The sequence below is a fragment of the Apodemus sylvaticus genome, chromosome 2 (genome assembly GCF_947179515.1).
Source record: "Apodemus sylvaticus chromosome 2, mApoSyl1.1, whole genome shotgun sequence".
Lineage (NCBI taxonomy): Eukaryota > Metazoa > Chordata > Mammalia > Rodentia > Muridae > Apodemus > Apodemus sylvaticus.
In genome coordinates this window covers 186,249,186-186,269,745 of record NC_067473.1, presented here as the reverse complement: position 1 = coordinate 186,269,745, position 20,560 = coordinate 186,249,186, and the positions used below count along the sequence as shown (strand labels likewise).

The 20,560-nt window shown below is 43.4% G+C and overlaps 1 protein-coding gene across 6 annotated transcripts in view; it reads right to left on the bottom strand.

Moving 5' to 3' along the window:
* Positions 1-20,560, bottom strand: part of Far2 (fatty acyl-CoA reductase 2) — a 102,958-nt gene that overhangs the window by 34,402 nt on the left and 47,996 nt on the right. The window contains exons 1-2 of one of the 6 annotated variants that reach the window (XM_052175322.1): positions 13,617-13,703; positions 13,297-13,356 (exon numbers count right to left, since the gene is read on the bottom strand). The exons of 1 other annotated variant lie outside the window; for it this stretch is intronic. Coding sequence is in view for 1 of the 5 variants with exons in the window: in XM_052175318.1 (XP_052031278.1) it covers positions 13,389-13,411 (23 nt within the window). In the remaining 4 variants the exon portion in view is untranslated. 4 more of the 6 variants (XM_052175323.1, XM_052175319.1, XM_052175318.1 and 1 more) reach the window with 4 other exon arrangements.

Genomic DNA, 20,560 nt, shown 5'->3' with positions numbered 1-20,560 from the left:
GTCTTGAGAAAGAACTGAATTCTGACTGCTAATGCTAGTAATGTTAATAAATGCTAGTAATTTTCCTTTCAAAATTGCCTCCAGGGGACCTCATTCCTTGTCAGAAGAGAGTGTGCCACAGTGACATTAATTCTTTTCTGAAAAGGCACAGTAGGTTCTGTTGAGAAAATCAAGCAGGGCTTTAGGCATTTGTCTTTGAGAGAAGGCATTTACAGAGGGGAAAATTTCTTCTCATTTGTATTAAGCTGCAGTGGTGGCTTTAGAACAAGAGATGACAAAGTAGATGGGTGAGAAGGGAGCCTGTCAGAGCTCCTGGGGACCATCTGGAGCCTAATGGCTTAACTTTAACAAAAGGTAAAGTGGAGCTATTTCCCCCTCTTCAGTACATCATTTGAGTGCCTATTAACTCTATTTTAACTTTCTTTTATAATGGCAATTAAGGAAAACTCTGTGGTCACACTTTGCAGTGAATGGAATTGTAAATGCACCTTTATGGATGGGTCCACGGATGGGGGGTCGGGTGTTTTTATTATTTAATATTAAGGCCACTGTTGTACCTCTGTCACCCATTGCTTAAGTCTTATTTCTGTGTTTATATGCTGATGCTGTTTACCTGTAACCTGTAACATAGAACAAGGGCCTATGTTTACTTATTACTAAAAAAATAAGTAATTTGCTTTTTTTTTTTTTTTTAATTTCTATTACCCAACCTCAAGTGATTGCCTGCTTGTCTTCTAAGGTTTGTCTCCCCCAGGGAAGAATCCACATATCCCGAGGGAAAATGGCAAATGTTATCATTTATACATATAATATATATAATGATTTGAAACATAGTCTCTCTCTCTCTCTCTCTCTCTCTCTCTCTCTCTCTCTCTTTCTCTCTCTCTCCACAAACACACACACACACACAAACACACACACACACACACACACACACACACACACACACAGAGAATTTACTAACTCTGTCTATCCCAGAGTAAATGTGTGTGTGTGTGTGTGTGTGTGTGTGTGTGTGTACAGTGCTGACCATGTCAGGTTCTCTCTCCTGCCCTCCCTTTCTTCCCTCCCCCTTCCCTTCCTCCCTTCCCTCTCCTCCCTCCCTTCCCTCTCCTTCCTTTCCTCACCCCCCTCTCTCCCTTCCCTTCCTCCCTCCTTCTCTTCACCCCTCCCTCCCTTACCTTCTTCCCTTCCTCTCTCCCTCCTTCCTTTGTTCCTCCCTCCCCTCCCTCCCCTCCCCCTCCTCCCTTGCCTCCCTCCTCCCTCCTTTCCTCCTCTCTCTCCCTCCCTTCCCTCTGCATATAAGGTACACTACAGTCCAAGTGTTGTAGGAGTCAACAGACACAACAAACACAATGCTGAAGAGCTCAGGGTAAGGCCCTTTGCATTGTGGGAGAGTTCTAATTATGAAGCATCCTGAAGCAATCTAACTGGTCCTTCAGAAGCAACTTAGGACACCTGGAGTTTCTTCTGGCTTGGACAGTTCCTAGACATGAAATGAACTGGGTGTGCAATTTCAGTTCCCTGGAGGAATTCAATCTAGAGTTTGGTTTATGACAAGTACATAAGCCCAACTCTGGCATTGCAGAAAACAAACAAGGATTGATGCTTGTATAATCTAAGCATTCTCCATGCACATACACCCCACCCAAGATCTGGGGACTAGAGCTCATGTATGCCAGACATGTGCCCTACCACTAAACTATATAATGGCCTTCTTACTGTTTTTTGAGATTAGAGCCTCTCTAAGTTGCTCAGGCTGGACTTGGTCACTATGTAGCTCACACAGTCTTCCTGCCTCAGCCTCCTAAGAACTTGGGATTATGAATGTGTACTACCAAGCTCAACTCATCTGCACCTCTTTGATCAGACACTATTGTGAAAACATGTAAAACTGGGTCCATTCTACATATTTGTGCAGACTGAGTTCCTCTCAGCTGAGCTCATCCTTTTGAGGGGAACAACTGAGAGACTGAATAGACAATTGGGGGAAATATAACAAAATGGAACTTTGATCTACAACTGCAGCAATGTGCTTGAGAAGCAGTCCCTTTATCTACAATGAACAACCAGGAAGCTGTGCTGCTAAGACAGCAGGAAGCCAGAATCCTATCAATGGTGATAACTCAGAAAGATAAATAATAATACTTAGCTACCAATTAGTAGCCGACAACTCTCCTAGTATTTGCCCCACTTCCACTTAGTCAGAAGCCACAGAAGGCCAACCTTGGCCCCGCTCAGCTCACAGGCCTGTGCTTCTGGCTTGCCTCCCTGCCCTGCCCCCAGGCCACTACGGAGGGCAACTCCCCAGAACCACAGTAGGGTTTTCCTTTCCTACTGTTGCCCCTCTCTGCTGCCTGCTTAGAGTCTGCTGAAAATGCACGGAAGGGCGACATTGTATGGGGAATGAGTGTGCACAGGCTCACACGATGCAGAGGACTCATGTCCACATACTCACTGAATTAGAAAAAGATAAAGTCCCCTGCTTAACACTGCTCAGAGGTCAGGAGGAACTACTAGAACACCAACTTTAAGAACACGAGGTTCCTGTTTTGGAGATACCTGGGTTGCTGCTGGTACTGAGCCATCCAGTTCCAGGGAAAGGCCCCACACCCACAGTAACTTCCTCTCTTGTTCCTCTCAAATCTAGAAGTTTTATGTCTGACCCTGAGTGGAATCCCCATCAGGAGAGGAAATGCATGCACTGGAATAGATTCCTAAGTTTCTGACTGCACGCGTGAAGTCCGTGTTACACCACCACTGCCACCTTCAGCTGCCGCAGTGAACACTGTCTGATGCGATTATTTCTCTAGAGAGAAGCTAGAAAAGAAAATAGAGTGTTGGCTCAGGTTCTGCCACACACCCAGGGCACTCAGTATGCCCATCAGCCATTTCCCTCTGGACAAGACACTCGCTGAGCAGCTGAGGCATCTCCTGAGGAGAAGAAAGCATCAGGGCTGATTGGACCTGGGGCGGGATACACAGCGGGGAAAGAGCAGCTGTTAGCTTGGCCAGGGTGTGCCTTGTTTCTTATTTCAAGTGTTTATACTAGAGGAAAGAGAGAAAGGTTTTGTGTTGTGTACAGCATGTTAGAGAAGTATCTCAGAACATCATAAGAAAGGAAGCATTGAGAGCACCAGGCTACCATAAAATCTGCAACCACCTCCAGTTGTAAAACCAGAAGAGATGAAGGGGATTGTTCCAAGAAAGAAATATTTAAATTTTCCACAAATTATTTCCATGTCTTTCTGAGAAAGTCTTTGTAGCTTGGTATGGACTTGGTCCCTAAAATTAAGCGAGAACCCACAGGTCAGGGACCCTGCCTCCAGTTGGTTTTGATTGGTTAATAAAGTTGTCAGCAGCCAATGGCTGGGCAGAGAAACAGAGGCGGGACTTTAGGATTCCTGGGCAAGGGATGGAGGAGGAGGAGCAGAAAGGGAGAGAGCCACCTTGTCAGAAAAAGAGTAGATGCCAGGCCCGAGAGAGACCGGATGGAGAACATGGCTGTGACGTAGGTGCTTGGGAACTCAGCCTGAGAGGGCTGCAGGTCTGGGTCCGGGGCACCCAAGATACAATATAGGTTTTAGTTATAACTCAGGAATAGCGGAGGGGAGAGTGTTAGGCATGTGGAGGTTTGGAAGTGACTCAATCACTGAGCTGTTTAAGGCATATTAAAATATAAGGCTGTGTGAGTCTTTCATTCAGGAACCCAGAACATTGGGGCAGGGAGCGAGGAAAGGGCCACAGCTGCTGCCAGGTCGATGTGCGTAGCCATATTTAGTTAGGTACAGCAACGGTAGCTCCCTATCAAATATAAGACAACTATTCTAACTGCAGCCACATAGCACCGAGCACTCACACAGCATGCACAGTGGTCCAGGGACACACTCAGTATATGCTCACATGTACACACAATGGACTAGGTACATGCTTGGAGGCAAAGGGCTCCCACAAGGGAAAAGACCCAATCCTCTAAGATATTCAGGGAAGCAGAAATCCTTATTAGTATGTAACCAGCCCTAGCTAGTGCATAAGAGGGTCTAGCCTTGACCATATCTTCCACAGCTTACATAGGGTGAGAGTCTTATATAGAATTTCATATAGATGAAGCCTTTAGGTTCCCACCCAAATTAATTTTCTGTGCAATTAAGTGAATTCAAAGACACAAAGTAGCTCAGTTATCTTAAGTAAGTAACTTGCTCTCAAAGCATCTGACAACCAACATCATTTCTTCAAAACAGCCAGGCAAAGTTTCACTTCTGACAATAGTAAGAAGCTCTAAGGAGTGTGAGCTTACAAAAAAAGCAAAAACTTAAGTAAACAGGCTCTAATTAAGTCAGAAGTATACCTCTTTTTTGTTTTTCAATATTCTCCAGGAAAAACCTGTGAGAAAGCTGCCTATCTTACAGTTACGTTTGAGTAACAGTTGAGCAGAGCCTTGGGCTAAATTTCCTTTCCTCTTCAGTCACCTGCACAGTGGACCTGGGCACGCAAGATGAGGAGACGCACACACCTCACTGTAAAGTTAGAACCAGACCTTAAATAGACAACGGGCAAAAGGGCAAATGACCCAAGTCTCAAAAAAGGACAAGTTCTCAAGAGAAGACATTCAAAAGGTCAGAGGCACAGAAAGACGTCCCTCATTACTGTTCAGCAGAGAAATGCAAGTTGGAATCACAAGATAGAACCTGAGTCCAGCAAAGAACAGTTATGTGAATGCTGTCGATGGCAAGTGCTGGCAAGAATGTGGAGAAAGAGAGTCACTGTGGTAGACACTAACGCAGAAGGATCATAGATCAGCAAGTCTACCTGGGTTTAGAACTGAAGGAAATGATGTCAGCATGACAAAGAGGCTTCTGCACTCTGGCATTATCAGAAGCAACCATTTACCCTGAGTATACAAAGGTGGGACCACACCGAGGGGGTAGTAAGTGCAAAAGGAATGGAATTCTCTCACTTGACACACTATGGGTGGGGCTAGATATCATTCAGTCAGGCATCAAAGGCTGCATGATCGTTCTGTATGTGGAATCCAGCAATAGGGAGAGTGGAAGGGAGGTCAGGAGAAGCTAAGGAGACTGGAAAGGCTGGGGAGGCGCGAGGTTGGTCAGTGGGTGCCATATTGGAGTCAGATAGGAGCAAGAAGCCCGCGGGTGAGACTGTACAGCTGGTGACTTGTAGATAAGAGCCACAGACTGTATCTCACAAATGACAGGAGGAGGGTTTTGGACATCCCCAAAGATCACTTGAAGAGATAAGTGTTTGACCAGCTTAAAGCAGCATGTAGGAGAAACATGCATAAATCATTAAATGGGAAACTTTCATGATTTGTGTGTATCTGTAAACAATTGAAATGATTAGCACTGGAGAGTTGGCTCAGTGTGTGAAGAGCTTGCCTTGTGAATGGGAAGACTGGAGTTCAGATCCTAAGTATCCATGTAAAAAGCCAGGCACAGAGTGGTACACCTGCAGACTCAATGCTGGGAGAGAGGAAACAGTACTCCCTGGAGTTTGTAGCCAGCCAGTCTGACTGGATCAGCAAAGTGAATATACCCGATGTCAACGCCCAGCCTTCACATGAGCATATACATACATGCAGCAGCATGCAGATATGCCACACATATAAAAATGTGTTTGTGTAACCACTTCACACACCCAGTTAAATAATTACAGCCAGCCCATGGCATTTCTAGCACTTTAAATGAGCATATATTTTAGATCCATGGTAATCGTATTTTAGTTACCATCTTAAAAAATATTTATTATGTGTATGTGTGTTCTGCCCTTGTATGTATACACAGCATGCATGTGCCTTCAGAAGTCAGAGAGGGCATCAGCATTGGATCCCCAGGAACTGGAGTTACAGACAGTTGTGAGCTGCTGTAGGTTCTGGAAATTGAACCAAGGTCCTCTTTAAGAGCAGCTAGCGCTCTTAGCCACTGATCCACCTCTCTAGCCCTGTTGCCTTCCCAACAGTGGATGGTTAATAAACATCACACCTAGTTTCATTCCAAAGAGGATCATGGGCACCTGAGAACAAGGGAGAAGAAATCTCTGAGGGACAAGTTAATGCCTCCAGGAATACCCAGTGCTGGATAAAGTGCCTGGATAGTGAAGACAAAAATCTTAATTGAAATAGTCCCTGTTCTGCGGTATACATGCAATCTGCTACCTCATATTTTCCAGAACACATTTCTGTCAGTGGGACTCTTGGGAAACAGCAGGGTCTGTCATGGGAAGTGGGGAGGAAATCAGCAGAGGAAGGAAGAATCTCAAGGAAGCAGAATTCAGAGGGAGACAAGACACCTCCAGAATCCTTGGGAACGTGGAAACAAATTCTTGCCAGAATGTATGAAGTGGGTCTGGTCTATGATGCATATGTCCGAGCTTGCTCTGCTGCTGCGGCTTTCTGTGTGTGACTTGTTTCTCATCACACAAGAGATGCTGTCTTAGCTCCTCTTCCTGTCACAGTGATAAGCTCCATCAAAAACAGCTTAAGTGGGGAAGAGTATTTCTGCTCACAGTTCTGGGTTACAGTCCATCATAGCAGGGAATCATGGCCATAGCAACCCAGGGAGCTGGTCAGATGGCATCCATAGCCAGGAGCAAAGAGAGATGCAGGCTTTGTCCACCCTGAAAAGGTCTAGTGTCTCTTGCCTAAGTCTATGAATATCAATCAAGGTAATCAAGATAGTCTCCCCCAGGCAAGTACAGGGGCCAGTTTTCCCTGGTGATTCTTGCGTCTGTCACATAGATAATGAACAGAAATATCATAGCTGTGTATGATGGCAGGAATAAAATATTTAAACTACTTCTGTAAGGACATTTTTAAGAGAAGTCACCTGATGAACATATGGTGACCTGGGTGCAACCTGGAGTCACTATCATCTGTGGTAAGCTTCATTTCGATATTGCTTTTGTGGTGGCACAAATACTAACTCAGCAAAAAGGCAGACAGCATATCACTGGTTCTGTGAGAGCAGTCTTCACCCTGGTAGCCTCAGCCCACACTTCACATTGGAAGGTAGTGTCTCAAGAGCTTCCTCATGTAGTTCAGGCTGATTTTGTGGCTAGCATTCGTTGAGAAAAGATCTCTAGCGGTCCAGGCTGGCTTTGAACTTACTCTGTAATTCAGAATGACCCTGAGCTTCTGATCCTCTTGTCTCCATCTCCAGCTTGTTGGTGTCCCAGGTGTGTACCACCACAGTCACTTTAGGTCACACTAGGGATCCAATTCAGGGCTTCTGGGTATGCTCAGCAAGCACTCTGCCAACTGACTAGTGTCCTCAGCTCCCTCAAGGTGAACTTCGAGTACCTTTCATTTGTGTTTGGAGCTCTTCCGGTATGAGATGCTTATTGTACTTGTGAGCATAGAAGTCCTTTAATCTTATAAATGCACTAAAATAAGGCAGAAGAGGTTTCCTTACACATTAGGCTGGGCTAGTAGTCAGCAAAGATCATGGTCAACCTAACTAGCTTTCACTAAGGTAATGGTGTGGCTTTGGTTTAGTGTGGCTGGCATCTTCTTGCTCCAGTTGTCCTGTCTCAGAATTTTAGGCATTTCTGGTTTGTAGTTCCCAAACCAGAAACTAAAAGCTAAAGTTATCAACAGAACCAGAACCCCTGCTTTTCTTACCTATGCCCCAGGTATCTGGCTCAGGTTACACTTTCGTGCATCAAGAAGTTGAGGCATTTCTGCTGAACGTTATAAAATGTTACTGTCATAAAGGAGATGTGTCCTACGAGTAAAGCCCTCAGCTAGAAGACGGACTCCGCCAAGGAAGGCCCTCCCCCTTTTTAAACACAGCCTAGACTTTGCTACAAGTTTGGAGAAACAATGTTGCTGGTCAGTTTCATTATCACCTGACAAGAAAAGTTGCATTTACTTCGTTTTTTGCTCCCTTTGTATCCACACCTCACAAAGCCCCATGCTTCCCAGACAGAGCTCTCCCAAATGCTAATGGGCGCTGGGAGCACTGGCATAGTTACCAGGTTCATTTCAGAGAAAAGATGGTAACTCCTGGAAAACACACACTTCCTATTGGTTTGCTTTCTTGCCGTTGCTCAGTAATAGTTTTCAGGTGGAGGAATTGTGGGACGATACTAGGAGATATAAGAGCACCCTTTCAGAAGCAGAGCACTGTGGTTGTGGCATTCCTGTGTGTCCCAGGGAACATATGATAGTATTTTCTAATAGGCACTTGAGAAACTCCAGCCACTATTTACAGCACCAGTGTGACTTAGTCTTTGTTTTCCTTCCGCCTGACTCTGTTGTCTGGGTTCCCTAGAAACATCTTTCCTAGGTCTTATTGACTGTGGCTCACACATCCAGCTATTCATTTGGGAGGCAGTTATGGAAGCCCATTACACAGCAGGCACAGGATAATAGGAGTGAGGGGAGGTGGCTGATTTCTGCTGTGTAAGGTGGAAACAAAAACTGCTGTGAGAAACACTACACTCAGAACAGTACTGGCGGCTGACAGAGTGTGTGCTGCTACACCCACTCCAGGGGAACCACATACTTGGTGCCGTGAAACATATGGGTATGGGAAGAGTGGTTGACAATACAAGACTCTTTGGGAGAGATGACGAATAACTATAGTGCATGAACAGGGCTGTGAGGATACTGTGAGGGGTGGGTTTCTTGGAGGAGTCCCGGAAGCAGAGTGCACCAAACTGTGTGTAGAAGGCTAAGAAAGCAGTAACGGCTGTGACCGAGGGTCACACGAAGAGATGGATCTTATTTGGAGGCTGTGTGCCTTTGAAAGGCATCAGGAAGGCAGTAACATGAGCATGTATGACATTTAGAAAGTTGGTTAAGTTATAGATGGTAGGCAGAGTAGGTCAAAGAGGTAGAAAATGGAGGCAGGACTAGAAAGAACACAGCCATCATGTGTCTCAGTGAAGGTATGGTATGCGAACAGGGAAGGGAAGCCTCAGTACTCCTCTACAACTGGGTAATCAGGTGAGTAACTTAGAGGAGACTAGCTGCTCTCTGCCTGAGGAACTTAGAGTTAAAGAAAAACAGGGGTCTGGGTGTGACCTCATTGGCAAAAGCGTGTAGAAGGCAGAGGCTGGTGGATCACTGTGAGTTTAAAGGTAGCTCTGTCTACGTGATGAGTTCCTGTTCAGTCAAGGATACACACTAAGACCCTGTTTTACCAAGAATGAAAGACAGGAAAGAGGGAGGGAAGGGAGGGAGGGAAGAAAGAAGGAAGAAAAAGAAAAGAGAAAAGAAAGAAAAGAGTGAGCATTCCAAATCTTACCCCCTTGATTTTTGTATGGCTCTCATAAGAAAAACCAAACTCATTCTGGAAATTCACACCTAACTTCTTTTGTTTTTCCTTCATCCAAAGGATCAAAAAGCAAATTCCATGGGACATGATGACTGGAGAGTGTGTGAATTAGTCTGCCATAGTCAAATAAACCGAAGCTAGTTCACCAATGGTTTCTAGAACTTACTCTTTATGGGGGTGGGGAATTCTTTTAGAAACATCCAGTAGCTAGGGGAAGATTCGGTGGTTAAACTATGAGCTACTCATACGTGAAAACTAGTATCTGTATCTCCACAAATCTATGTAAATGCTGAGTGACTCTGGTGGCCCATTTGCATTCCAAGCCTTGAAAGGTAGAGATGAGGATCCTCAGAGCAAGCTGGAAAGGTAGACCAACCACATCACCAAGAACTTGGTTTGATTGAGAGACCTTGCCATAATGAATGAGGTGGCTGATGGAGACTGGTTCCCAGCATCAACCTCTGGTCTCCATGTACACACACGCATACATACACACATATACATACATGCACACACACACACATACACACATATGTGTATACACACACAGGCAAACATATACACACATGGACAAACACACACATACATACATACATACACACATACGCAAACACATACATATACACACATACACACACAGGCAAACACACACATGCACACACACATACACACATTCATACACATGTGCACACATGAGCAAACACATGCATGTACATGTATGCACAGGCACACACATGCACACATGCATACACACACGCAGGGAAAATAAAAAACAAGCACTGTGCTCTACCCACAAAGAAAATCAAGCGGCAACTAAAGACAGACCATCACTGACTGTACATAGAAGAGGAGAAAACAAACAAACAAAAACACATTCCATAGTTTCTGTGCAATTTCTGTTCCTGAGATAAATTATCTTTTATGGTTTTCATTCTAGTACTGAATGCTGATAGAGACATCTCTGCAGGGAGATTAGTAACCATCAAGTATTATATCAGATGAATCACTATAAAGGTAATCATTTTATAGCAGGTTTTCCATAGGAAGTTTTCTGATATAATAATACTTGAAATGATAACTCATTTGAAATTTGAATCTTCAAAGTAAATGTAATTCTGAAAGTGTTGTTTTTCAGAAGATATTGCCCCAATGTTTTAAGATTAAAAAGTTCTTTTGCTTGTTTCATGGAGATAGAATAAATAAACTCAAAGGCACATGTGGGATATGAGACTATTTTGCTGAGAAGGTAAATGAGAATAAACACAGTAAGGTTTGGAAAAAACCCTACTGAAGCCAGCAACCCTGAGTTCAATCCCTGGAACCCTTGTAAAGGTAGAAACAGTATCAACTCTACAGAGTTGTACTCTGCTACATGTGCATGACATATACAGAGATAAATAAATTAAATAATGTTTTTAAAGAAGCTAATTATTTATGACTTTAGCAAATTATACCAGTTGTGACAATTAGTTTTTATTGTCTACTTGACACAACCCGAAGCCATCTGGGAGGAGGGAACCTCAGGGGATGAATTGCCTGGATCAGACTGAGAGACTGTTCTGCTTAGTAACTGATGATTGACATGGGATGGCCCAGCCCACTGTGGGCAGCACCATGCTGGGGTGGACGGTTTGGGCTACGTAGGAGAGCTTAGCTGAGCAAGGTCAGAGCAAGACAACAATAAAATGTATAGGTTTGGGCTGTTAGTCTTAAATCTTCTGCAGGCAGGTAGATTTTAATTGTCATGGCAAGCTAAGTTCTTAAGACAGCCTCCCTTGAGTGGGGTGGTGCTCACATCCTAGCCAAGGGAATGCTGTTAGGACATTTCTGGTTTAGAAAATGAATTGATGGTTAGACAAAAACTGTCCAGAACAAATGAAAAGTTGTTGAATTCCTAGAGACATGACGTTAGAAAAAAAGACGGCACAGAAAACTTGGAGGAAATGCTCTAAATACAAGGAGCATCAGCTCTGTTGAGGAGAAAGTTACACGGAGGGATAGAGGAAGACTCACTGCTGATCTGTGGCCTCTGAAGCTCCCTCCTCATTCCTTCCTCCCTCTCTCCTCTCCCCAGCCTCTTCCCGTTCTCTTTCAGTTTAAACTGAAGAACATTTTTAGAGCCCATGTTACTGAACTAATACAACCACAGAGGTTTTTACTATGGAAACCAGAGTGACATCTGATTTCTTACTGCAAATATCTTCCAAAAATTAGAAAAAGAAAAAGAAAAAAAAAAAGAAATAGCAAGGATGGTTGTACTTACCGAGCTCTTGCTATGGTGTAAGTAACGTCTCCCTCCCACACCCTGTCATTATTTTATCAGACAGCCCTTGCAGCAGCTCCAGGAGATGGCAGAAGACTCTGCTTATCCCAGAGGGTGTAAAGACCTTGTGTAAGTCAGATATCAGGGAGAGTAGGGCAAAGGTGAGCACTTTCACTGGCATGCATGGTTAGTCAGTTTGGAAATGAGAGAAACTAAAATTTTGGAATTGAAACAAAGTGTGGGCTGGAGATAAGGTACATTAAAATGACACCTGTTAAACAAAGCTGTGACCCAAGCGGTTGAGGACCTGCCAGAGCTGCTCCTGATTTCTGACACTGGACTGGGATTTCCACATCAGCCTTTGTCCTGATACCTTACTGGGCCACCACAAAGACCAGGGATCCATAGATTCTGATAACACCCCCCCATCCTGAGACAGTGTCCCACAAGAATCAGTGCTGTTGAAAGTCCAGTGGTTTCTCACCCAGGTTTCAAATGTAGTAAACGTTCGTGGAAATTAGCCATTGGCTTTTTAAAACAAACAAACAAATAAAAATGTTCATGTTAATTACTCAGAATATTATGTCATTGGTGTTATCCTGCAAATTAATCTTTCATCAAAAACACAACCCCCACTTCCAGTGTTTGCAGGACAGCTTAGATGTTTTTGTCCCAGCCTCTTGTGAAGACATCTACATAGCACCTGCTTAATCTTTATAACAACCCTGCAAGGTAGCCAGGCATCATCTGTATAGGAGAGAGAACTCAGGCAACAAACTGAGGAGTGGCTGGTCACACTTCAGGTCTATACACTCAAATGTTAGTCACTCCACACTGCCAATTCTTCTCTGAAGATTAACCCCAGGACAGAGCTCTTGAGATTTCTGTTTACTGCTAGGTTTACTCAGTTACCACCATGGTGTGTATAGAACTCGAGGGTGTCCTATAGAGGGGGGGATGGCATATTTCCATCTGATTTCACCATACACATGATAGTAAGAGCAATCAGTCTTCTGAGTACTTTGAGTGTCACTAATTAATAAGAAACCCCAAAAACCCAAAAAATTCCACTGTCAGATACAAGCTGGAATATGTAATCTGTGCTTTGGGTATGAAAACTAAGTTCTGACCTTTAATTGATTTTTTTCTGTGCAAATTTAATAAAATGATCAAACAAAATTAAAATGTAATATTCTTCCCTGGAGCTCTGTGGATCTTTAATCTGTGTTTAAATCCCACACGAAAACCCTCAGACTCTAAATGTGCCACAGATGTGCCAGAAGGAATCCTTGGTGTGGTACATGTTCTCATGGCAGAACTGAATTTTAGAGACAACATCTTTCCTCTCCTCCAGGAACCCCTCCCTGTCAGCCTGGCAAACAGAACTTTTCCAATTCTGTTTTAATTTAAATGCTCAACCTTCCGCAATTAATTGGCTCAGACCTCACAGCACAAAGTAAACCAAGTGCTCATTTTTCAACCTATAGAGAACATTGTGGAAATGTTACACAGGAAATTAGCCATTGGCTTTTAAAAACAAACAAACAAACAAACAAACAAATAAATAAAAAAACAAACAAACACAAAACCCCCAGGTCTACTGAGCTATGGTGGAAAGCAATGGAATGGGAAATGAGAGAAAGACAGCAGCGTGCACCTCCAGACCCAGCTTGCCACAACTACAAGTTTGACGGTAGCAGCCTCTGAGCCTCCACATGCTGCTTAGGTTTCTCTTACCTGTCTTTCCTTTCCCCTCTCTGCCTTGTGTTTCTCTGAGACCAGAAGGTGTGGATAAGGCTGAGTAGAAAATATGGCAGAATTGAAATCACCTCCAAAGAGTCTCTCCTGGCATCCCAGGTGCAGCAGCTTCACCACACAGCTCCAGAACAGCTCATTGAACCATTATATCCCCCGCCCGTGTTCTAGATCTCCCCCAGCTGAACTTGGAAGGCTCCGTGGGCTGGGCTTGCCACGGACACCTGCAATCCTCTCTGTGTTGTGACACACAGACAATGCCTTCTGGTCCTAGAGTGTTGCCACGGCGGCCTTCAGCATACCTGGGTTTGAGAAACACAGCCTTCGTATCTTTCTAGAGATCAGCAACAGAATATGCAGTCATGTTGTGAATTTAATCGACGAGTCATTCAGCTCATTAAAGGAAGGACTGATAACCGGCCCTTGATCACCAGACACTGCACTGGACTTTGCAGATAAAGAGTTCAGAATGTGCCAAAACATATAGACATCCACATTTGCAAACCATTCCCCTTCGCCTTGCTCTCCCGGCTCCATGTCCTGTGTGTTTACTGGGAAAAGGACACATTTCATAGACTCACACCAGCACAACACCTGAGCACCTGAGAACCCTCTCAGTCACCAGGGTCTTAGAGTCACTCACACCCTGATGTGCTGTGATTGAGTAATTTTGAACAGGCTTTGTAATAGCTGTGGGCTTCAGCCTTCTGTAATCCTGACGTGGAGATAATACAGTCCTTCTTCGTGAGTACTCAGGAAAGATTAGAGGGGTCAATTTCTAGAAATGAATTGGTATAGGAGGCAGCAAATGATTAGTACAGTATCAATATTTAAGTGTGTTTACCATCTGCTGAAATTCAGACTTCCTAAATTTCCTTTGGACGTTTCTGTGTGGGATTCTACTAAAAGATTTCATTCAGAGGAGCTCAGTAGGTGACAGTCCTCTATAATAACATACAAAGAGGAAGTTTATATTCCAGAGCTTACATCTTTCTGTCTGTCTGTCTGTCTGTCTATCTATATCTAATTAATTAATTTATTTGATACAGGGTTTCAGTATTTAGCTTTAGCTGGCCTATAACTCACTATGCAGATTAGCCTGGACTTGAACTTACAGAGTTCTAACCTTGCTTCTTGCCTCCTTATTGCAGAGTTTAAAAAAACATGAGTGCAATACTTCTTACATTCCCTTTGTGAGTGTGTGTGTTCAGGTGCACCTGTGTTTTCAGGAGTGTGCACAAGCACGTGGGGGCCAGGGGTAAACCTTGGCTGTTATTTCTCAGGACTTTTCACCTCGTGTTTTTAGACAACTTCTCTTAGCAGCCTGGAGCTCACTGTTTAGGCTGGGCGGGCAGCAAGCTTCAGGGTTCCCTTGTCTCTGCCTCCCCAGGGCTGGAATCATAGTACAGCTACCTTGCCCCATTGTGTTTCATGGGTTCTGGGATCGAACTCAGGTTCTGGGGCTTCACGCGCTAAAGCTTTATCATTACTGTGGTTCCAGTCCCACATCCTGCATTCTTAAGTGAACCTCAGGAGTGGTGAATCTTCAAAAACTGCCTTGACCCAACTTCTATCAGGGTCCACTGAACCTAGTCTTAGCAACAAATGTTTCTAGGTAACTCTTTATTTTATTATTATTATTATTTGGTTTTTTGAGACAGGGTTTTCTCTGTATAGTTCTGACTGTCATGGAACTCACTCTGTAGACTAGGCTGGCCTCAAACTCAGAAATCTGCCTGCCTCTGCCTCCCAAGTGCTAGGATTAAAGGCATGTGCCACCACTGCCTGGCACTAGGCTACTCTTGACATCTAAAACCAATTTATTTCCCAAATCATCCTCTTTGATATCCCAAACAACTTCCTCTTACCATCTTGGCCCTTCTTCTCCTCCCTACTGTCTCCAAATACCTGCTTGTTTTTATTTGTATTTGAACTTGGATTCACTCTCACCTATTGTAATAAAGGTTTGAAAAGGCATTAGAATAATTCTTCTTTAGTAATCAAAAAGTCAAAAATGTCAGTGTACCTAAAAAAAATTAATTCTCTATACAGGGCAATGGGAAGATGTTAAGGTTAGGGGAGTTTACAATGCTCAGGCAGGTCTTCTTAGGAGTGTGATGGCTGAAGAGGCATGGAGAATAAGGCAGGCACAGGAAGGAAGCCGCCAGGGCATCTGTCCACAGCTGTGTCTCCCACAGACAGTCAAGGGCTTGGAGACAGAGGAGCTCAGGGTCAGCCTTGGCTATATAGCAAGTTCAAGAACAGCCTGGGCTGGATGAGGGCTTGTCTCAACAAATAAAATAAAGAACATTTTATGGTTAACTGAGTTGAACGAGAATTGGTGACAATTGTTAACCAGTGGTGTCTCTTTATCCTCTACCTCCCCAACCTTTCAGCACCAAGCCTAGAGTAGGAAGAACTGACTGTGAATTGGAAATCAATCATCTTAGAAGGTTGTTTTTTTTTTTTTTTAAACTGAGAGGAAAGCAACTACATTAGGGAGTTGAGTTACATTTCAGCTCATCTTGAAATATGTTAGAGAAGGAATTGTAAGGACATGTGTGTTTTTCCATTTGAAAACAATCCCTTTGTGTTCAGGATACTTTGTTCAGATTCCAAAGATCACAGAAGATGAGAGAGGTGTGTGTGTGTGTGTGTGTGTGTGTGTGTGTGTGTGTATGAACTGATGAATAGCAAAATGTGTATTTACATTAATCACTGTAAAATAGTATTTCAGTTGGTAAGACACTGCTTTCCCCAAAGAAGTGCCTGTAACTGGTAAAACACTCTGGATGAAAATCTCTGAATGAAGAGTCCCTCACACTGACGTCAAGTCACCTGTTAACATCAGTAGAGACACAGATCAAAGCCCTTGGGGAGAAGAGCTCCATTCCTGTCACAGCAACCGAATATCCTCTGTGCACAAAGACACTTACCCTAGTCTTGGCTGTGTAGCAAGTTCATAGCAAGTTCACTTGGCTAAACTTTGGGTGTATGGGAAGATACCAGCCTGGCCAGCTGCCGTGTTTGCTGCTGCTCTCAATCTGTGTCTGACACCCGCCACCAAGGGCAAAGCATGGGTGTCAGTCTCAGCTGTGTCGGGAATTAGGTCTGTGTAGGACTCGGGGATTATTATTATCTCTGACCACCCTACTCACTGTTACCCTCCCTCATCTAGTGGTGTGTGTGTGTGTGTGTGTGTGTGTGTGTGTGTGTGTGTGTGTGTGCGTGTGTGCCTCCACCCAGGCATGCATGTGTGGAAACCAGAGGTGGAATTTGGGTGTCTTAGATTTCTCTCTGTCTCTTTTGAGACAGGGTCTCTCGCTGGAATTGGAGTTCAGCAATGGGCCGGGTTAGCCTGTCCTAGAGCTTCTTCCAGGAGCCTCTAGTCTCCCCAGAGCTTGGATTAAAGGAACACCCTTCCAAGAGCAAGATTTTACATGCATGCTGAGGATCCGAATTCAGGTCTTCATGCTTGTGCAGTGCTGGGCCATCTCCCCAGCCCTTCCCTTGAACAATTGTTTTGTTGTTTTTTGTTTGTTTTTTTTTTTGTTTATTCACAGTACATACTTAAGCACCAAGAGAAAAGACCTGCTTCTAAATGTTTTATTTGATATTTCAACTTCTGAAAGGAAAAACTTTCTATGTCTGAGATGTAAGGAGTACTAAAGTCTTTAGAATAAAAGAAAAGGAAGGCCACTACTGTCCTCTGCTGTGTCCAAGAATGCAGGAGCCAATCTATGGATAGCTTCATGTTCAGTGATGCAACCAGCTCAACCATGACTTCCCAAGGGGCAGAGTGCTGTGGGTTTTAATTGTTCCTCTTCTTTCTCGTCTGTTTAGCGTTGCGACATCGCTGTAAGTTACCACTGGGAAAGCATTACCACATACAGTGGTTTGAATGAGTTGGTCTGTAGTGTTGTTCAGGTCCTGAGGTGTAGTGGTAACTGCCACCCCTGTTCTCCCAGAGCATGGCTTCTGCTGGAGCTGTCCTGTTTCCACAACAGTAGCGTTTGTATGTAGAGAAGCATGAAGGAGACACATGCCCTCTACCGCAGATACCTTTGATAGTCCATTCCTCCAGAGTTTAGAGGGTTAAATGGTTTCACTTAATTTAAAACCAGGAGACTTACGACACCATTGTACCATCTCATGATTTCCAGTGATTCTAAGGAGAATTCACACATTATCTCTCCTGTGGCTTTCCTGAATATATTTTTTTCATTTTTTAAACTGATTTTTTAAAAACAGATTTCTCTTATTTATTTATTTTCTAGTTTTTTTCTAGGTCCTTTTCTTTGTTTCTGCCCTGGTTGGCTTTGCCTGGGATATTTTAGTAGGCAAACTGACATTTTAAAAATTGCTTTGTCACCTTCGTGGTTGGCGGCATTTCTTCAAATGTTTCCTCTTCCCTGGTCTATTTTGTGCTCCATGCCCTCCCACCCCAAGACTTCAAGTTAGGAGTGTCTAACAGTTTGTTATCTCTGTGTTTGCTCTCCTAGTCTCATTCCATTTTGTATTTTATGTTGGCAAAACTTATGTTTGGTTTCATACACCTTTTCTTCCTCTAGGTGGCGCACTTTCGAGTCCACCTTCATTTTGGAAATGGGAGCTCATTCTCTCCTAATTCTTCTTAGTTTTCTTTCTTGGAGTTCTGCGCTTTAAGTCATGTTTTTTCTCTTCTTTTTCATTTATTTAACACACTTCCAATGCTTATTTTGAAGAGCTTGCCTATGAATTTTGTCATCTCAGTTTTTTTATGAGCCATTTCTACCGAGTTTTGAATGAACTCATTTTGGTCGCTGGTAAATGGCTCAGCAGGTAAGTGTGCCTGCTGCCAAGCCTCATGACCTGAGTCATCCCTAAGACTTCCTCCCACAAGTTGCCTTCTGACCTCTATACATGCACTGTAGCCTGAGTGCCTCCCAACATATAAATAAATGTAATTTAAAAAACTTAAAACTATTGAACCAAAAAGCAAACAAACTCCCCAAAACCTACTAGAACCTGGATACCATGGAGAAGCATAGGACTGCCTGACACTACTGTGCCTGTGTGCATGTGTATATGTATTTCATGTGTGTATAAGTGTGTGTTTGTATGTATGTGTATGTGCATATGTGTATGTGGGTGTATGTGTGTGCATGTGCATATGTGTGTGCATGTGTATGTATGTACATTTGCATGTGTGCATGTGAATGTGCATGCATGTGTGCATGTGTATATGTGTGTGCATTTTCATTCATATGTGCATGTGTGTACATGCATGTGTGTGTGTATTAGAACGTTGTACTTAAAAGAACCATAAAGACCATGCTTGAGTGGATGTGTTTCTGCCAGAGATGGCAGTGTATGTACTTTTTCTCTGTTAGACAGCTAGCAAAAGGTTATTCACATCAACTCAACTAGAATTTCTGTTGTTTTCTTATTTTAGAGATAGGGTCTCAGCTGTAAGTCAGATTGGCTTTGAGCAAACTCTGTAGCTCAGGCTAACACTGACGTCATTGCAATCCTCTTGTTCTCTATAAGCTCCTGGGATTTCAGGTCTGGTCCCCATACCTGGTTGCTAGTGAAGAATGGAGCTACATTGAGACTGGGTTGACACTTTAGCAAGTTCAACTGCTGTCTGTGTTGAGCATCTTTAGGAGTAAATCTGCCTCATATGTGTCATGGGCTCCTGCCTCTGGTGTGACTTTGGGCTTTAGGCACCTTGAGTCAATGGACACCCTCTTGTACCGTCCAGCCACTCCCTCAGCACACCTGCAGCACACTGGCAGCACATCTGTAGCACACCTGCAACACACCTTTAGCACACCTGCATCACACCCTCAGCATACCTGCAGTACACCTACAGCATATCTGTAGCACACCTGTAGCACACCTGCAGCACAAATACAGCACACCTGTAGCACACCTGCAACACACCTGCAGCACACCTACAGCTTCCTCTGTGCTTATTAGTGTGCCCATTTCTCATCTCTGGATTTTCACTATAGATTATTCTCATTTACTGGTTTGTAAAAGTGTTTTTAAGTTTCTACACCTCCACCAAACATGTTTAGCCAGAATGAATGTTACAGTCCCTTCCACTTTAACACACGACAGATAGAGGTCAACTTTGCTAACTGGTCTCATCTGTTCTGCCTGCAAGCCACTGGAACTATCAAGAGTTATTTACATTATGCAGAAGCTAGCTCTGTGGTGTTCCTTTGTGATGCGAGTTTAAGTCTTTTGGGATCATAGAAGGAGAACACTGGCCCTCCATGCCTCTGTGTTTTAAGGACTAAAATGCTATGGATTCTTCCTGCCTTTTCCTATTGGCTGGAGGTGGGTGTGATGCAGGGGAAATACAGAGAACTCTGTTGTGGAGCACAGAGTATAAGTAGTCTAGGAGACGGCTGAGGGGTAAACCCTGATGGATGGTGTTCAGAAAGAATAAGCAGGGTTAGAAGTACCCACCAAATGCTGTCCTTGGATACCACAATCAAAGAAATACAAGGAAACTTTTAAAGTCCTTAAAAAATAATTGATATACTGGGCATGATGGAACACGCCTTCAATCCCAGCACTCAGGAAGCAGAGGCAGGCAGATCTCTGAGTTTGAGGCTAGTCTAATCTACAGAGTGAGTTCCAGAATAGTCAAGGCTACACAGAGAAACCCTGTCTCAAAAACAAAAAAAATAATATTTTATTAATAATAAATAATACTATAGCAATAATAATTGACATGATTGTTAATAATTAATAATAATTGATTCTACATCTGTGCTATGTAATAAGTTCCTGTCTTCAAATTATTTTTAGTGATTCTGTTTGTAAGCCACAGGAACAGCATGAATGTTTCAGCCCTGGGTGAGCACAGAACCCAAATAAGACTTTAGGTTTAGATTTTAAAAACTTACATGATTACTATAGAGAAGTTTTATGAAGCCATTACAGATGGCCTCAAAATGAAAGTGTATGTCACTAAATTGCTTTTATTAGCACCTAATTAACTCTTTCTGAAAGACCCAAGATTTCGTTTCTTTGGCAGATATATTTCCTGTTTGATTGATAAGCAGGTTTTTCTGTGGTCCTTACCTAAGCAGTACAGTACGAATCATCATAGTAAAATGTTTTGACGGCACTTTAAGTATTCATGCCTTTCATATTTAAATCTTTCCAAACTCTTCATTCCAATTTAAGGTTCTGTGTGAGTCAGAGAAATATTTGTTTCTCCTTCGTATTGATAGCCCAGATCCTCTGG